At 55.3% G+C, this 17121-nt stretch overlaps 1 protein-coding gene across 5 annotated transcripts in view; it reads left to right on the top strand.

The window, feature by feature from the left end:
* IFT140 (intraflagellar transport 140) overlaps positions 1-17121 on the top strand; it is a 53587-nt gene that overhangs the window by 10791 nt on the left and 25675 nt on the right. For 3 of the 5 annotated variants that reach the window (XM_065923986.1, XM_065923989.1, XM_065923985.1), the window contains exons 5-19: positions 418-539; positions 642-784; positions 2297-2472; positions 3250-3341; positions 3876-3982; positions 4500-4645; positions 5941-6144; positions 6265-6337; positions 6972-7063; positions 11089-11216; positions 12658-12775; positions 13541-13671; positions 14044-14198; positions 14842-14969; positions 16763-16962. In XM_065923986.1, coding sequence (XP_065780058.1) covers positions 418-539; positions 642-784; positions 2297-2472; positions 3250-3341; positions 3876-3982; positions 4500-4645; positions 5941-6144; positions 6265-6337; positions 6972-7063; positions 11089-11216; positions 12658-12775; positions 13541-13671; positions 14044-14198; positions 14842-14969; positions 16763-16962 — 2015 coding nt within the window. Of the gene's footprint in view, positions 1-417; positions 540-641; positions 785-2296; positions 2473-3249; positions 3342-3875; positions 3983-4499; positions 4646-5940; positions 6145-6264; positions 6338-6971; positions 7064-11088; positions 11217-12657; positions 12776-13540; positions 13672-14043; positions 14199-14837; positions 14970-16762; positions 16963-17121 lie in introns of all 5 variants that reach the window. The other 2 variants (XM_065923988.1, XM_065923987.1) reach the window with 2 other exon arrangements.

Raw genomic sequence — 17121 nt, 5'->3', positions numbered from 1 at the left:
GCTTCCTTACACTGGGCAGGCGTCTGAAGCAGGAGCCGGAGGAGGTGTGGCCCCCCACGTGTGAGGACGCAGCCCCGGGACGGCTTCCGCTAGTGGCACGCTCCCTGGTGACGGGAGCAACCGGGGCAGGGCTGGGGCTTCTCCCAACTGCCTTTGCCACCTTCCCTTGAATCTGAGTCTGTCCTCAAAGCAAAGGTTTGTTTTTTGAAACTGAACACGTGACACTTGTGATCTCCAGGGTCTGAAGGCGGGAGAGGGCACAGAGAAGCTTCTGGCTCCTCATGGAGCCTGTGGATTGTTGGGTTTTTCACAGTGCTCGCGTCATCCTGCTACAGTTTTGATTGGAAAGGCAGTGAGCCCACGCTCCGGGGTGCGCTGTCACCTCTGTGCGCTGAGAATGTGACCTTGGGTTTGCAGCTCGGCATCCTGCTCCTGTGGAAGCTGGACCAACGGGGCCGTGTGCAGGGGATGCCGCTGCTGCGGCATGAGTATGGGCAGCCCCTCACCCACTGCATCTTCCTGCTGCCCCCGCCCGGCGAGTGAGTACCGCGTGGGAGGTGGGGGCAGTCAGGGTCTCATCTGTGGTCACCCCACCTGCACCCAGAGGGCCACGAGGAGCTCCCCGTCCCGTCTGCTTTCAGGGACCTGGTTCAGCTGGCCAGGGCGGCAGTGAGTGGGGACGAGAAGGCCCTGGATATGTTTAACTGGAGAAAGAGCGGCTTCGGGAGCATCCTGAAGATGGGGTCTCAGGAGGGCCTCTCGTTCTTCGTCAGCCTGATGGACGGTGAGACACATGCTGGGGTTGGGGACACCGCAGCATCTCGGGGCGTCTGGCGGTCACCAGCGAGTGTACAGAGTGTCTGTGTAAAGCCGCAGGCCGTGCGCCCCTCCCAGACAGACGCCTTGGTCTGCCCGTGCCGGGGTTATCCTGGGCCCAAAGGGTGGCTTCCCCTGGCCCCGATGGAGACAAACAGCTTTTCTATGTGTTGGAAGGTTTTTCAGGAAGAAGCTCTCTGGTGCGCGGGCCCAGACGAGTCGCTGCCAGGGTGCCTGCGTGGTCTCTGTGCCCGCGTCCAGACTCAGCTCTGGGGCCATGACCGGGGCACTGGATGGGCTCTGCTGGCCGTGGCCACTGGCAGCTCTGGGGGCTGGGCTGTGCTGTCGGCTGTAACACGGCTCCTCCTTGGCACACCAGGAGGCAGGCAGCAGCGGCCACGCAGCGTGAGGGTCTTGTTCTCTCAGGGGATGTTCACAGGTCGTGTCTGCTGCGGGAAAGGGGCCCAGGAGGTGGGGCTGCGCGGGGTGATGGGGTCTGGGATGCACGTGGCCAGGCAGCTTGACCGTGACGGGTGATTGCGGGCAGGGGCTGGGTGCTGGTCGTCTTAAAGGTAGAGACTCCAGCATGTTGGGGTGAGGGGCGGAGCTGCAGGAGGGCAACTGGAGGGACCGGGGCGCAGCCCTGAGGCAGAGGGCGACGCTAGTGCCGGGCACTGCAGGCCAGACTCTGTGCCGCTGGGCACCACCATCCCTGTGCCTCAGCTCCAGGCACGGCCTGGGACACGCAGTCCCTGCCTCCTGCACCCCATGGGCAGAGCTCATGTGAACGTGCACACCCAGCCCGCTGCACGTGTCTGTGGAGCAGGTACTCATTTCTGGGAGTGAGATGGGAGGGGGCCCGAGGGTGAGGGGCTCCTGAGAGCAGCAGAATGAACCCACCCGAGAACTCGCCTAAAAGCAGAACTGGGAGGCAGCTCAGGGCCAAGGCGAGGGATCCACACTGGGAGGGGCCTGGGGAGGGGAAGAGGGGCAGGCTGCGATACCCGGGACCTGGGACGGAGGGCCTGGGTCGAGGCCCCAGGGAAGGTCGTGGCTGAGGCAGACAGACATGACCGGAGCGTGGAGGCTGTGCATCAGGAGGGCGGTCACTGAGTGCCGGACGGTGGTGGAGGGGATGGCAGGGGCAGGAGTCCAGGCTGGACTGATGCACAAGACAGCAGGTGTAGCAGCTACAGGCCAGTGTTGTTCTGTTTTTTAATTAATTTATTTTATTTTATTGCCTTGGGTCTTTAGTTGCGGCTTGTGGGATCTAGTTCCCTGACCAGCTATCGAACCCGGGCCCCCTGCTTTGGGAGCATGGAGACTTAAGCACTGGACCACCGGGGAAGTCTGCCAGTGGTTTTTAAAATGGCTTATTTGTAAATGATTGTGATGAAGATGCTTATGTTGAAAGTGTCCTTAAGCAGGTAGAATGGCCACGGGAGCACCCAGCTTCCATGGACCCATGGCTCTTTCACAGGGACCGTGCACCACGTGGACGAGAAAGGCAGGACGGCCCAGGTAGCGTCCACAGACAGCTCCATCCAGACGCTGTTCTACCTGGAGCAGAGGGGGGCGCTGGTGGCAGTGACGGACAGCCTGCTGCTCTGCCTGTTCACAGTGACGCCCGAGGGCACGGCCGAGGAGGTGATGAAGGTGCGTGGGGCCACCCCAGGGGTGCCCTCTGGCCTGCCTCAACCCCGCTTCGTCTTGGTTGAGGAGTCCATGTTGCAGGGTCACCAGAGCTTTGGTGCCTTATTTGTTGTAGACCATTGCAGTCACAGGTGGGGGAGACGTTGGGGGAAGGGGCGGCGAGCCTCAGAAGGCTGGGGGTCTGTGGTGGGGATGCCTGGCCATGTGCAGACCTTAGGGGTTGTCACCAGTGTTCCCACCCCGGCTGGCCCACACATGTGACGGTTGCAACTCTGGACGCCCCACCATCCCTGTGGGTACCCCACCCCTGACCCAGGGGCTTGCCCGCAGGAGGATGCCCAGAGCCTGGGGTGTGGTCAGGCAGCATGTACAGCTCCCTGAGGACCGCTTGCCACCCTCCTGTGGCTTCTCGGTTCCACCCATGGTTTCCAGGTTCTCAGGGACCCTGAACCTCCCCAGACATGGACTGGTGGACGCAGAAAGTCAGTGTGTTCAGGGCCCTTGTGCACCTCTGTCTCCACAGCAGCTGAAATGTGGTCACTGAGTCTGTAGACCTGGGTTCAAATCACCCTGCAGCCCCTCACTGGTTCCGCGCGTGGGTGTGAGGGTGCCTTCCCTATGAGAGGCCCCATTAACTGCTCTGGCCTAAAAGGCTGGGGCCGCCTGCGCTTCCTCTGCATGGGCAGTCTCCGTGGAGTCGCTGCCAACAGAGTCCAGCCCCTGACCAGTGACACAGCCTCCACACGGGCAACACCTCCTCAGGTGGCTGTTGTTGTGCAGGTGAAGCTGAGTGGGAAGACGGGCCGCCAGGCAGACATCACGCTGATCGATGGCAGCCTGCTCGTGACAGCCATCGGGGAGACGGCGCTCAGGTGAGAGCCGACCCTGTGGGGTTGGAGGGAGAAGTCTGTCCCCAGCACTCTTGTGAGTCGGCTCCGTACTGGAGCCTAACGTACACAGAGACCAGCACACGAATGATGGCAAATTGTCACCAGCTGAACGTGTCTGTGTAACCAGCCCAGAGGTGGATGAGCAGGACAGTCAGAGCCCCAACGCCCGCCCCACGGTGTCCTGCCGTCCCCTGCCTTTCTGCCCCTGCCCCTGTGTGTGTGGAAACCCATGTCGTGGCCTCTTGGTGCATCAAGTCCACGTGACATCAGGGGTCTCCTGGGCTCGGGTGCTCGGAGCTCCTGACTTGGTGTCCCACAGGGACCCTCTGCATTGGCAGCATCTCCCTTTGGTCGTGAACAAGGCCTAACAGACAGCGTGATGATGAGAAACTTTTTTTTGCAGAGTCTGAAGGGTTGTGTCTTTTTCCTGATTTTTAAAGTTTAATCTGCAAGTTGAACAAGACCCTCGGAGCTGAGGGAAACACACTAACACAGGCTTTCCTGCTTGCCTTGTAGATTCTGGGATTTAGAACGAGGGGAGAGCTACGTCCTGAGTCCAGAGGAGAAGTTTGGTTTTGAAAAAGGAGAGAATATAAATTGCGTTTCTTACTGTAAAGTTAAAGGTGAGACTTCTGGCATCAGGGACTCTTCTCAGAACCAGCCACTCGAGGATGGTCAGCCCAGAGCGAGAGAGAGGCGGGTGCTGTGACAAGCAAGAGAGGTCGGGAATGTGACCATCCAGCTGCAGGAATGGGTGTCTGTTCCTCCTGAAACCTCAGGAGAGAGCGTGAGGAACATTATATGTGTGCGTGTATTAATATATATGTGCATGGATATGAGTATGTGCACACATGTGTGCACCCGTGCACACATACACAGTGGAATAGGAGATGCATGGGAGCAGCACCTCTGTGCCCACCGAGTGCCAAGTCCTGTGTGGCCCCTCCCCCACACACACTCATGTATGTGTACACGCACTGTCGCCACGGCAGTGAGCTCCTACAAAGAGGAGCAGCCGGGTAAGTGGCTGCAGAGCCACTGGGCAGGCTGATATGTCTGGGAGGGAGGTCAGAGGAGGGAGCCTGCTGCCATTTTATCCCTTTCCAACTCAGCTAAGGTGAGCTCTCTTTTTACGTGTAGGTCTCCTGGCAGCAGGTACTGACAAGGGGCGAGTAGCCATGTGGAGAAAAGCGCCAGGCCTCCCGAATGGCCATGGGGCTGAGGGCAAAGAAAAGTGGACCCTTCAGACCCCCACTGAGCTGGAAGGAAACATCATGCAGATAAAGGTACACCCTATGGGGTGCTGGGGGCCCTCACTTTCTGCACAAGTGGAAGCAGTAATTGGCTCTGAACCTATTTTTGTCAATTGTTCAACTTAAGATTTAAAAATAGCAACAATAAAATATTTATAAAGGCCTGTTGGGTCAGAAGTCAGATAAGTGGTTGTGGGTCTGTGGTAGTCTATATTTATCTATTTTACCTATCTACCCATCCTTTTATCTCTACCATCATCTGTTTTTTTTCACTTATGTTATTTTGGCCATGCCCCTCGGCTTGTGAGATCTTATTTCCCCGACCAGGGGATGAAGCCCGGCCCTGGCAGTGAGAGTGCCGAGTCCTCACCGCTGAGCCACGGGGAACACCTGCCCCAGCCTCCTCCTGATGCTCCAGACCTCCACCGCTCTCCGGGCACTGCTCTCTTGCCCACGCTCTGTTTTAGATAGAGCTGCTTGTGTTGGGAGCTTGCCGCTCCCAGAGCCTGCCTGTGGGGACAGCGGCTTTTGGCACCCAGCTCCCCACGAGAAGCAAGCTGGGGCGAAGGCCTGGTCCGTGTGGTCAGGCTCCATTCCCAAGATAGAGCCTCCCCACACCCACCTGGAGCTGGCCTGTGTGTGGAGCTGAGCGGTGAGAGACGCTGGGGGCTGCCCCTCCCCAGGCATCTTGGCCAAACCTGCCCGCCAGGCTCTCCTGTCACAGACTCTGCTCTTCTCTCTAAACTCAGTAGATTTTCTTCAGTCTGTCTTTCTCCATTTAACTCTGTGCCCAATTCCAAGAGAAATGGGCATTTGTGTTCTCACAGTTCTCACCAGTTAGGCCTGCTGTGTCCTCCGGGCTCCTCGCCTGCCATCCTGGCCCTGGCCTCTCAGCTCTGCTCTGTGTGATACAGGCCTGCAGCATACAGCATCTTAGCTCCCCGACCAGGAGAGGGCAGTGTCCTGCCCACTGGACCCCTAGGGAGCTCCCTGAACTTTTAAAGATGAAGTTTAATTAATCCAATCAGGAAATGAAACTTACATGGTAAATAGTTTAGGGATATCTTAGAGCAATTTTGGAGAAGGAAATGGCAACCCACCCCAGTATTCTTGGCTGGAAAATCCCATGGACGGAGGAACCTGGTAGGCTACAGTTCATGGGGTCACAAAGAGTCGGACATGACTGAGCGACTTCACTTTCACTTTAAATAAGAAGAAGAAGCAGTGCTTGGAGACTGTTTATGAATCTTCATACCTGTGACATTGCCTTGACTGCACCTCTCCTTTCTGTTCACACCTCGGTGGTGTCTCTCCTTGTGGAAACCAAGTGGGGCTCCAGGAAGAGCCTCCTGGCTGTGAACAGTATCAGCTCCGTGCTCATCCTCCGCGAGCAGGCCATGTCGTCCCACTTCCACCAGCAAGTGGCTGCCGTGCAGGTCTCGCCGAGCCTCCTCAGCGTGTCTTTCCTGTCCACGGGGATGACCCACAGCCTGCGCACAGACATGCACGTCAGCGGAGTGTTCGCCACCAAGGTCACTGCTAGGGTGACCTGTGGGTGGGGGGCAGGGTCGTCGATGTAGAGTTGTTAGGGTCACTGGGGACAGTGAGGCCCCGATGACCAGTTGCTTTTTCATTTCCGTGGCTCTTCGTAGGATGCTGTTGCTGTCTGGAATGGAAAGCAGGTGGTGATCTTTGAGCCGTCTGGAGCCACGTTACGCAGTGCAGGTGGGAGTCTTTAGCCCCCAGAGGGTCTTGCGTCTGATGCGGGTGGGGGTGCTGGTTTCTGGGGCGCCAGCAGAGGGCAGGTCCTGGGCCACCAGGAGACCCCACACCCGTTCTCGTGCCTGGGCTAGAGCTGGTGGCCTCCAGAGTCCCATGTACAATGAGCTGCCTCTTGGACAGTGGTGTTCTCACAGAGGCTGTGCTGTGGGAAGCACCAGCTGCTCACCGGGAGGGAGAAGGTGAGGCCGTTAGTGAGTGGTGAGGCCGGGTGCCTGGCGCTGGGTGCCCCATCAGGCCGGCACTGGCAGCCGTGACCCTGGTCAGTCCCTGTATCTTGGAGCCTCACTTTCCAAGATGAAGAAAACATATCTTTCACAAGGCTGTTGTGGGGCCAAGGCACAGTAGGGCATACACGTGAGAACATTCTTGACGATGCCGCACCTCTGCCCCTTCTTCCCATCTTTATAGCCTGAGGCTCTTCTTTATCACCTTAGTTGTAGAAGCTTTTTCTGCTAGATTCCAGTCTTTCCCATCAAGCACTCTAAAGAGTTCTAGTTTTAGTGTGAGAATGCTTCCAAAACTCTAAGGAACTCTGACAAGACTAGCTGCCACTGTGATGACTTCTGTCTCATTTTAGGATCCTTCCTGTGTGAGTCTCCAGTGTTAGCCATGCATGAAGAAAACGTTTATACGGTGGAGCCAAACAGAGTCCAAGTTCGAACCTGGCAGGTAAATGGCTGCTCTCCAGTGAGTGGCCTATGACGTTCAAGACAATTAGAGCAGAGTTTAAAATGCCACATCTAAATCAAGCCAGAGCCTGCTTAGTGACTTCACCCAGCCTTATCAGATCCCCTCACTAGGTGTCTGGTTGTAAAAATGGATTCTCACATAGCTGTTCCATCAACAGCTCTTGTGACTTCAGAAATCAGGAGGTAAGGCAGTGGCCCTTAGCCCTGAAAAGGACTGCCTGGCTCATGCTTGAGTGCATGGGATTATGAAATGGGGGGAAGCTGTGCAGTTTAATGTGCACCTGGAGCACTGAGGGGCTGTCAGTTTGGGCCACATCTTTAGACCTTTTCCTGCACATGTCAAGGGTGGGAGCCATGCATACCTCCAGGACCACAGGCTCTAGCACACCATTCTGTCCCCTACAGGGGGTGCAGTAGGGGACCCCTGCCTGCCTACATCCCGTGCATACTTGCTTTATCCCTGGGGCTGACACGGAGTATTAGTTTCCTGAACTGGCCGTAAACAGTGACCACAAACTGAATGGCTTAATAGAAATTTATCTTCCTCACCACCGTTCAGGAGGCTAGAAGTTCAAAATTTAGGTGTGGGCAAGGCTGCTCCTTCTGCGGTTCTGGGGGAGAGTTCGTCCCATACCTCCTCCAGCTGCTGGCATTGCCGGCATTCCTTGCATTCTGTAGCCTATAGCCAGGTGTCTGCCTCCATCTTTACATGGTTTTCTCCCTGTGTCTGAGAAGGACACTTGTCCCTGAATTTAGGGTCCACCCTAATCTAGAGTTGTCTCCATTTGAGATCCTCAGTTATATCTTCAAAGACCCTTTTTCCAAATAAGGTCATGTTTACATCCAAGTGGGTGTATCTTTCAGGGGAGGCCATTCACCCCGCACGTGCAGTGTTCTGCATCACAGTTGAGGACACTTGCTGTGCTGCTGGTTTAGCTCTCACTGTGTGACCACTGTGTCCAGCTCTGAGTTCTTTCCTGAGGTCTGGCCTGTACTTATACCCCACAGGCTTATACCTCCCCTTCTCCATTCAGTAACTCCTGAAGGAGCTTCCCTGCAGTTCTAGTTTCTAGCAGGAGGGTCAGATGGTAAGGAGCACAGTAAAGTATGGAGGGAGTTGGGAAGTATTGCAGGGGGAGGCATTGGAATAGAGACCTGACGAGTAGGGAAGGCAGCCGCAGTCCCATGACCCTCTTGGGGGAACTGCCGGGAGGGATCTGGGCCTCAAGAGATGCCTGGCCAGGTTCAGGTCAGAGGGCAGGTGGGGAGACTGGAAGGATGTGGCTTGCATATTGCTGATAGTGGTGAAGGGGCATTAGGTGTGGACATAAAACTGAGGTAGGAAGGATCCCTGCTAACAACAGATGAAGGAGCAACTGGGTTATTAGAGGGATGAACTTCAGCTGGAAGGTGGAGGCATGCAGGAAAGAAGGAAAGGCCTGCTGGGAAGGGGTGAAAGGCATGCTGGCAGGAAATGAAAGACACATTGGGAAAAGGGCAAAATGTTGCTGGTAGGGGTGAAAGGCATGCTAGGAACGTGAGTGAGAGGCATACTGGGAGAGAATGAAAGGCATATTGGGAAAGAAGTGAAAGACATACAGGAAGAGAATGAAAGGTCCACTGGGAAAGCAACAAAAGGCATACTGGAAAAGGAGTGAAAAGCATACTGGGAAAGGGGCATAAGGCATACTGGGAGAGAATGAAAGGCATGCTGCTAGAGAACCAAAGGCATATTATGAAAGACCTATGGGGAAAGAATAAAAGGCCTGCTGGGAAAGCAGCGAAAGGCATACTGGGAGAAAACAGAAAGGCCTTCAGGGAACGGGTGAAAAGCTTACTGGGAAAAGGGTGAAAGGTTGCTGGTAGGGGTGAAATGCATGCTGGGAAAGTGGTGAAAGGCATTCTGGGAAGGGAAAAAAGGCATGCTGGGAAAAGATAACAGCATGCTGGGAAGGGGTGAGAGTCAAGCTGGAAATCATGGCGGGAACTTAGGAACATCTGACCATAGACAAGAGTTTAACCTTTTTAAATTTTTATCAAAAGGAATATGTGTCAGGGACTTCCCTGTTGGTCCAGTGGTTAAAACTTGGTCTTCCAATGCAGGAGGTATGTATTTGAACCCTGGTCGGGGAGCTAAGCTCCCACATGCCTCATGGCCAAAAAAAAAAAAAGCAAAATATGAAACAGAAGCAATATTGTAATAAATTCAATAAAGACTCCCTGTTCCTGGGAGTCTCTGTTCCTGGTATGAGGAACCCACTAAGTTCTGTGGGAAACCCCACCCCTGGCCTTTCTGCTCCCAGCCCAGTGCCAAGCCAAGCAGACACTCATTGGGCATTGGTTGAACATAAAACCATTGACCTCAGACTGGGACTTGAACCCACGTGCTGGGACTCGAACCAGCCAAAACCCACAGTCTTCCCACTGAGGTCACAGACCTAGTTTCAGGATCTGATAAAGCTCAGGTTCATGATGTCTCATTGCAGAAAGAATTCAGTGAGAGACAAAGTAACAGGTAAAAAGTGGGTTTATTCGGAGAGAAACACACTCCACAGGCAGTGTGGGCCATCGCAGAGGGCAAGTGCAGAGGCCTTGAAATATGGTGTGGTTAGCTTTTATGGGCTGGGTAATTCATAAGCTAATGAGTGGGAGGATTATTCCTGCTATTTGGGGGAAGAGGTAGAGATTTCCAGGAATTGGGCCACCACCCACTTTTTGGTCTTTTGACTTTTGGTGTCTTGGAACTGTCATAGTGCCTTTGGGTGGTCATTTAGCTTGCTGATTGAGGATCAAAGTCTAGGGGAAGCTGACTTTACTGCCATTTTGAAAGTGAAAGTGAAAGTGTTAATGGCTCAGTCATGTTCGACTCTTTGCAACATTATGGACTGTAGGCTGCCAGGCTCCTTTGTCCGTTGGATTCTCCAGGCAAGAATACTGGAGTGGGTTGCCATTCCCTTCTCCAGGGGATCTTCCTGACCCATGAATCAAACACAGGTCTCCCGAATTGGAGGCAGATTCTTTACCATCTGAGCCACAGGGAAATGGAGTCTGCCACCTTGGACCCATTTGATTAATTGGTTTATGTTGTGTCCTTGGGTTATGTCATTCTTTCATAAGTTGTGCCCTGCCCCCTTCCCTCCTGTTTCAAATTGAGCCAGGGACCCATCTCAGCTCCAAGGAGAGGGGTCAATCCATGCACAAGATACCCAAAAGCATAAGCTCTGCCCAGGCCTGACTCTGGTCACTCTTTCCAAAATAATAATAGTGGGATGTGTGGAAGAACATTTTAAAACATAAATGATTTTAAGTCACCTGTGGCTCAGAACCCTCCAGAGTCTTCCAGCTTCATGTAGAACAGACTCTGACTCTTCCCTTGGCCTGCACTGATGCCCAATGTGGTGTCTGCTCACTGTCCGCCTCAGGGCCGCCTTCCTTCCTGCCACCCAGCTCCTTCTCCTTCTGGAAGGCCAGTGCAGCTCTCCAATGGCTGGCCCTTCCCCCCAGGCTCACTTCAACTTGCCCCCCCAGACAAGACCTGTTCTCAGGCATTTTACCAGCATATGATGGACACACAGGAAAGTAGGCATGTTGTGCATGCGGCTCATGAGTTTTGACAGATGGACATACCTGGGAGGTGATCACCACCCCTTCCACTCACGGCCTCTCCCAGAGGTGACCACTAGCTACAGTCAGCTTCACTGGGGCTTTAACGTAAGATCTCATGGGCAGCATCTCCTGCATCAACCCGAGCGGATGGAATTCCACCTACTGCCACCTAGATTGTTCTCTTTTAGCATCCCTCCCGTCACCTGTCTGCACTTGCTCAGGCTGAGTCACGTGCACACCTGCTTGTTGACCTGGCTGCTCTGTACCTCCCCGCGACCAGAAGCACCAGGGATTCCCTGATGACAGGGCCCATCCTCCCACGTGGGGTGAGACTCCAGCAAGGGGTGGGGCCTGTGACTGCAGCCCCCCTGAGGTCCCTGTCCCCTCCTTTTTCCTTAGGGGACCGTGAAGCAGCTCCTGCCGTTCTCCGAGTCAGAGGGGAACCCGTGCTTCTTGGACATCTGTGGAACTTTCCTGGTTGTAGGGACGGATTTGGCTTACTTTAAAAGCTTTGATCTTTCCCGAAGGTACAGTTTTTGTCCAAATAAAAGTATTTTAAATGTGTTGGGAGACAGTGCGATGGGTAGAAGACAGATGGGGGCAGCAGACTGCTTATATTCTCATTTCAACATTAATGTGCACTTTCCTGTTGGAAATGCCTGATGTCTTGGTTTAAAATCTTAATCTCTGCATGAAGTGGGGAGTAGCGTCACTGTGTGGTAGACATGTGACACAGTGTACTTGCCGAAATCCACAGACCTTTACAGCTCACAGTGAGCGTTAGTATCTGCAAATTAAAACAACCTTTCAGTTCAGGGGGGCCCAGGATGGAAGGCAGACAAGGCAGGACAACCCCCATTCATGAGCGTGTGGAACCACCTCCCTCCGCCCCAGGAGCTGTCGGGGTCACCCTGGGCCTGAGCAGGGCCCTGAGGCTAATGACTGAGGGGCCGCATGCAGCACGCTCTGTGCTGATAAAGTCAGTTCCCACAGGTGCAGGGAGGCGTCCAGGTTGGTCATGCGCAGCTGAGTGTCAGGATAGGGACTGATAGGGAGCCGGCTTTTCACCTGAGGGGTGGTTCCCCTGAGCAAATGCATCCAAGGTGGAGACCTGAATCTGGAGCCAGGTGTGGCTTTGTGTGGATGCAGGTATGAGGACACGCATCGGTCAGTGCACACGGCCTGGTCTGTCCGCCGCCAGGGTCTGGGAGCAACGACACCCCAGGACCAATAAGCACACCCCGTGCCCAGATCTGGGTCCAAATCCTCCTGCAGGAAAGGGAGCGGGCTCCTCAGAGATTGATGCTGGAATGGATTCTGGGCCTAGGCAGGAAATACACGAGATGAGCCTGGAACCGTAGGCTCTGTCCCAGCCCAGAGGGACCCAGGGAGACGAGATGATTAAATGTCACGTGAGGCCTGGATGGGGGTCCAGAGCAGAAGGAGAACACTAGGGGGAAAGTAAGGAAATGTGAATAAAGAAAGTCATGGTGAGCTATCTCTACAAGTCAGTTTTGTTTCTGGAGGCATCAAACCAGACACACCTAAACAGGAGACTAGTGTAATAAATTTGAGTTTCCACACAGTGGAAAAGGACGTGGCTGTAACGAAGCGTGAGCAGCAGAGCCCACGGCCGTGCTGTGTGAACGGTGCGGCATCTATAATCTGCTGCTCCTGTCTGTGATGGGAACGAGATAGTACTCTTGCCTGTTGACAAAAACAGAACTTTAAAACCTCAGCCACACAAATAGCAGATTGTTACACTGTGCTCCTGAAACTCAGATAACATATGTGTCAATTATATCTCCACCAAAAAATGTAAAAACTTGCCCTGTCTTCTGAGCCCAGCCCATTTCCTGGGTCTCGCGTTCCTGAAGTGAGAGCCGCTGGGCCCAGGTTCCCGGCCCGAGGGGAAGGGCTTGCCTGCCCTCCCCAGCAGGGCCACTGAGACCGCGTCCTTCCACGCAGAGAGGCCAAGGTGCACTGCAGCTGCAAGAGCCTGGCCGAGCTGGTCCCAGGCGTGGGGGGCCTGACCTCGCTCAGATGCAATGCCAGCGGCAGCAAGATCAGCCTCCTCCTCAGCAAGGTGGGTCCCTGCGTGTGCTTCCCTGCCTGCCCTACCCTCCCGCGGCCCCGGTGCCCCCTCCACCCCCTGGGGATCCCTCCACCTTGCCACCTTCCTTCACTTCACTCCCTGTGTCATCAGAAGCAGTGGTTCTTACAGAGACCCTCACCACTTCCTTTCTGCCTCTTTCCATCATCAGACTGAGGTCTCTGGGAAGCAGGGGTGATCTGGAGCCTCTTGCTTTGAGAGTGGGTGTGAAGGAGCTAGGTGGCAGGGCCGTTGGTTCTAGAGGAACTGGTGCCTTCCCGCCGTCAGTGTCTGTTCATGAACTCCTCTGTCATTCACTCATTCACACACTCATTCACCAACTCATTCACTCATTCACTGATTCATTCACTCTCTCATTCACTCATTCATTCCAGAGTGGGTTGTTCGCTGCCGTGTGTGTACCACGCACTTTGCTGGGTACTGTAAACACAAACTGGTGTGTTAAATGGGGGACTCGACCCCACCCCTGTGGATGAGCAGACGCAAGTAAATTTTTACAGCCCTGGTGAGAGCTGGGAGGAGAGAAGCAGGGCTGAAGGGCAGCGGTGAGCCCAGCCACTCTGGGCGATCAGCTGAAATTAGAGAATAGTAAACCCGCAGCCATTTCAGTGGGATGAACATAAGCTGACGTTGGAATTCCGCAGTCTGGAGAGTCACTTGCTGGGACCTCAGGGGCCTCTCCCGAGCACGTGGGACATCAGTGGGCAGGTACACTGAGCTCCAGCTCTCGTTTCCTAGGCCGACAACAGCCCTGACTCCAAAATCTGCTTCTACGACGTGGATATGGACACAGTAACCATCCTCGACCTCAAGACGGGACAGATAGATCAAAGAGAGACATTGTCCATTAATGGGCAGGAGACAAAGAAGTAAGACTGTGGTTTGGGAGGACTTTGTTGAAAAAGGATATTGAAAATGATGCTCAGTTACTTGTTGGCTTGGAGGCAGTTTGTTGCTAAGTTTTCTTCATACTTGGAAGAGCTTAGTGACCATGAGCAGTGAGGACCAGAGGTGAAACAGAAGCCCGCTCCCCTGGGCCATCGTGGGGATTTGAGTCTAATCTGTTTCCTCGGTTCTGAGGTTCTGGAGTCATGGGCCAGGAACTTGAGCTTCCGAAAGGGCTGCGACTCGAATGCCCACGGGCAGCCCCAGGTTTCGGGGTGCAGAAACCCGTCAGCATCCCTGCCGGTCTTTCTTCAGGGCCTCGATGTATCACGCGTGCGGGTCTCTTTCTCTTTCAGGAGCCAGGCCCTGGAGGATGAGAGGCTGACAGACCTCGTGCCCATGAACCACTTCTGGGATCAGAGTGAGCCCCGGCTGTTCGTGTGCGAAGCTGTGCGGGAGGTGACTAGTGCCCCACCGCAGCCCACGGACGGGAGCATGCCGGCCGAGGCCAGTGTGGGCCCCTTGCTCCTTGCACAGTTGCCTATGTGTTTGGACGGGCGGGCAGCGTGGGCTCTTCTTCCCAACGTGGTCCCTGGGGAAGTGGTAGGGAACGGATTCTGGGGAGCCAGTCTCCACCCCCAGGACGTCAGGGGACACCTCTCCCCTGTGGGTTGACATCGAGAGCTGGCCCCACCCTCTGTCACGTGCCGTTTTCTCTCAGGGATCGGAGTCACCCTTGATCTGGGCGCGTCCTGTGGGGTCCAGTTATGAAGATCCCCTCAGTCGTTCCCCAATCAGCGGGCCCCCAGTCTCGGTCACCGCCCTCCCCTCTCTGCAGGGCCTCCTTCCCCAACACCTCATCCCCTCATTGGGCCCAGACTCCACCGCTTTCCACTGTCCTATTTTGCAAGACACCCAGTGGCCCCAGAAAACGCCCTGTGACCCTTGTGTGTGCACCTCCCTGGACCCACCCTGTTCCACAGGGGTCGTGTGCAAGGTCCTCGGCAGGGAGAGTGGAGTTATATGAGAACCAGCCTGTCGGCCGCTCTATTCTCTGTGTTTTATGTAAACTTCTTGGCAATGCCAGTGGGGTCAGACAAGAACCAGGAAAGTTGCTGTCGAACTGAAGACAGGACGTATCCATCCGCAGGCAGACGTGCTGGTCCTGTCCTTCTTCATCTCGGAAGAGCATGGCTTCCTGCTGCAGGACAGCTTCCCCCGGCCCCCTGCCTTCCAGACGCTCCTGGGGATCCAGGTGCCCCACTACTACTTCACGAGAAAGGTGGGCCCTGCGGGCGCGGCTGTATCCTTGGGCCCTCCTCCTCCCCGGGGGCTCTCGTTACACAAGCAAACCGTGTGCCCCGAGCTGTCCCCTGAGATCCCAGCAGATCCAAGGTCGCCATCCGTGTGGGGAAGGTCAAGGGCGGGCAGGTGGGCAGCAGCTCCACTGACGGGTATCCCTCTTGGCTCCCCCAAAAGCACTGGGCCCTTCCATCTTCCTGTCTTCTTTTTTAAAAATCTAGCTATTTTTTTAGAAGTTCCTATTCCTATATTCACTCAGTCGTGTCTGACTCTTTTCTCCAGTCCAGAATACTGGGTAGCCGTTCCCTTCTCCAGGAGATCTTCCCCACCCAGGATTGAACCCAGGTCTCCCGCATTACAGGCGGATTGTTTACCAGCTGAGCCACAGGGAAGCTCACTTCCTTCGTAGCTCAGTCTGTAAACAATCTGCCTGCAATGCGGGAGACCAGGGTTCAATCCTGGGTGGGGAAGATCCCCTGGAGAAGGGAACAGCTACCCACTCCAATATTCTTGCCTGGAGAATTCCATGCACAGAGGAGCCTCACAGGCTGCAGTCCATGGGGTCGCAAGAGTTGGACATGACTTACCGACTGAACTACCATTCCTGTATTCACTGTAGGAAATTCAGGAACTGCAAATAAGGAAATAAAGACCAGAGATGATGCAAATCTCCATGGTTGCAACCCGCAGAGGTGCCGCTGGGGACAGCTAGAGAGAGGTTCTGTCTGTAGCCTGCATGTGTGCGTCACATACACCATCCCTTCCTGCAGGGGATCGACCCAGGGATCAAACCCAGTTCTCCAGCGTCACAGGCAGACTCTTTACCAGTTGAGCCAGCAGGGATGCCCTGTTACATACTCGCGTGTGTTTAAATTTCTGATCAAACGGGGTCATTGTCGGCACTCGCCCCAACCACTTTGGATGAGTTATTTGCCATCCCTGGGGCGTGGTCTCTGCATCCCCATGGTCCCACCCAGACCTGAAGTCAGCATCTGAGGCCAGTGCTCATCAGGGGTGGGCGCGTCTGTGATGGGCGGCAGAGCTTCCAGCCCTGCTGGAACGCTGGCTGAGCCACCTGTTCTCAGCCGGGCGCCCACAGCCCCTGCACCGAGGGGTCTGTGCAGGCTGCAGCCCGTTGCTCTGCCTTGGACCTTGGGCCTGTGGGCCTGGGGTGCTGCCTGAGCTGCCCCCCCCCCCCAGCTCTGTGCTTCCTCCCGCTTCACTTCTTCACTTGTGTTTTCACTGTCCTGTCAGCAGAACTGAATGTGCGGCTTTTTCTTGGATTTTTTTCTTTTTTTGGCTTTAGTGTAAGGTGACTTAAAATCAGGCCTCAGCATGAGCTCTGCGTTTTCTGTGTGAGCAAGTGTCCTACTTGTAGTCAGAAGTGGGAGTGGACCACAAGTCTTCCACCTGCAGTGGTGCTGGCGTGGTTTTAACACCTCGTGCACAGGCACACAGTAAGACGTGGCAGGAGGAGCCCTTTCTAGGAAGTTTACAGACAGCTGAGGGGTGGGGGTTTCACGTGTTCATGGCTGTGGAGCCGCTGACGTCACTGCCTCAGCCACAGGTCCCTGCGTGCCGACGCCTGCATCGCCTGCAGTCTGAAGCTGGAGCCCCGTGCTCTGGTCCCTTCGAGGGCCTGCAGACATGTGATGCTTTTGCCAAGAGCGTTGGTGAATGTGGGGTCTGTGCAGAGGGTCCCTCAGGGAGAGGCCCAGGGCGCACACTGGCTTCATAGGGACCCACAGATAAACAGCGTTGTTTGTCATCCAGCCAGGAGAAGCTAATCTGGAGGACCAGCTGGACTCCGGATCCCAGTGCATCCCCCAGGCAGTGGGCAGGAGGCCCCTGCGGGACTTTGTGGGGCTAGAGGACTGCGACAAGCCCACGCGGGACGCCATGCTCAACTTCAGCTTTTTCCTGGCCATCGGAGATATGGATGAGGCCTTCAGGTCCATCAAGCTCATCAAGAGGTGAGGGGCTGCTTGCGCAGGGCGGGGCCGGGGGGGACGGTCACCGTCACTGAGTCTTCTTGGCGTGTGTGGTGTCTCACGGGTTCAAGGAGATGCTGGTGGAAACCGGGACGTGAATGGCATCCGGCTGGCCTCATGGTGCTCAGAGCCTCGGGGGCT

Source organism: Muntiacus reevesi, chromosome 2, assembly GCF_963930625.1.
Source record: "Muntiacus reevesi chromosome 2, mMunRee1.1, whole genome shotgun sequence".
NCBI lineage: Eukaryota > Metazoa > Chordata > Mammalia > Artiodactyla > Cervidae > Muntiacus > Muntiacus reevesi.
The sequence above is the reverse complement of the archived record's forward strand: the minus strand, read 5'-3'. Positions and strand labels throughout refer to the sequence as shown.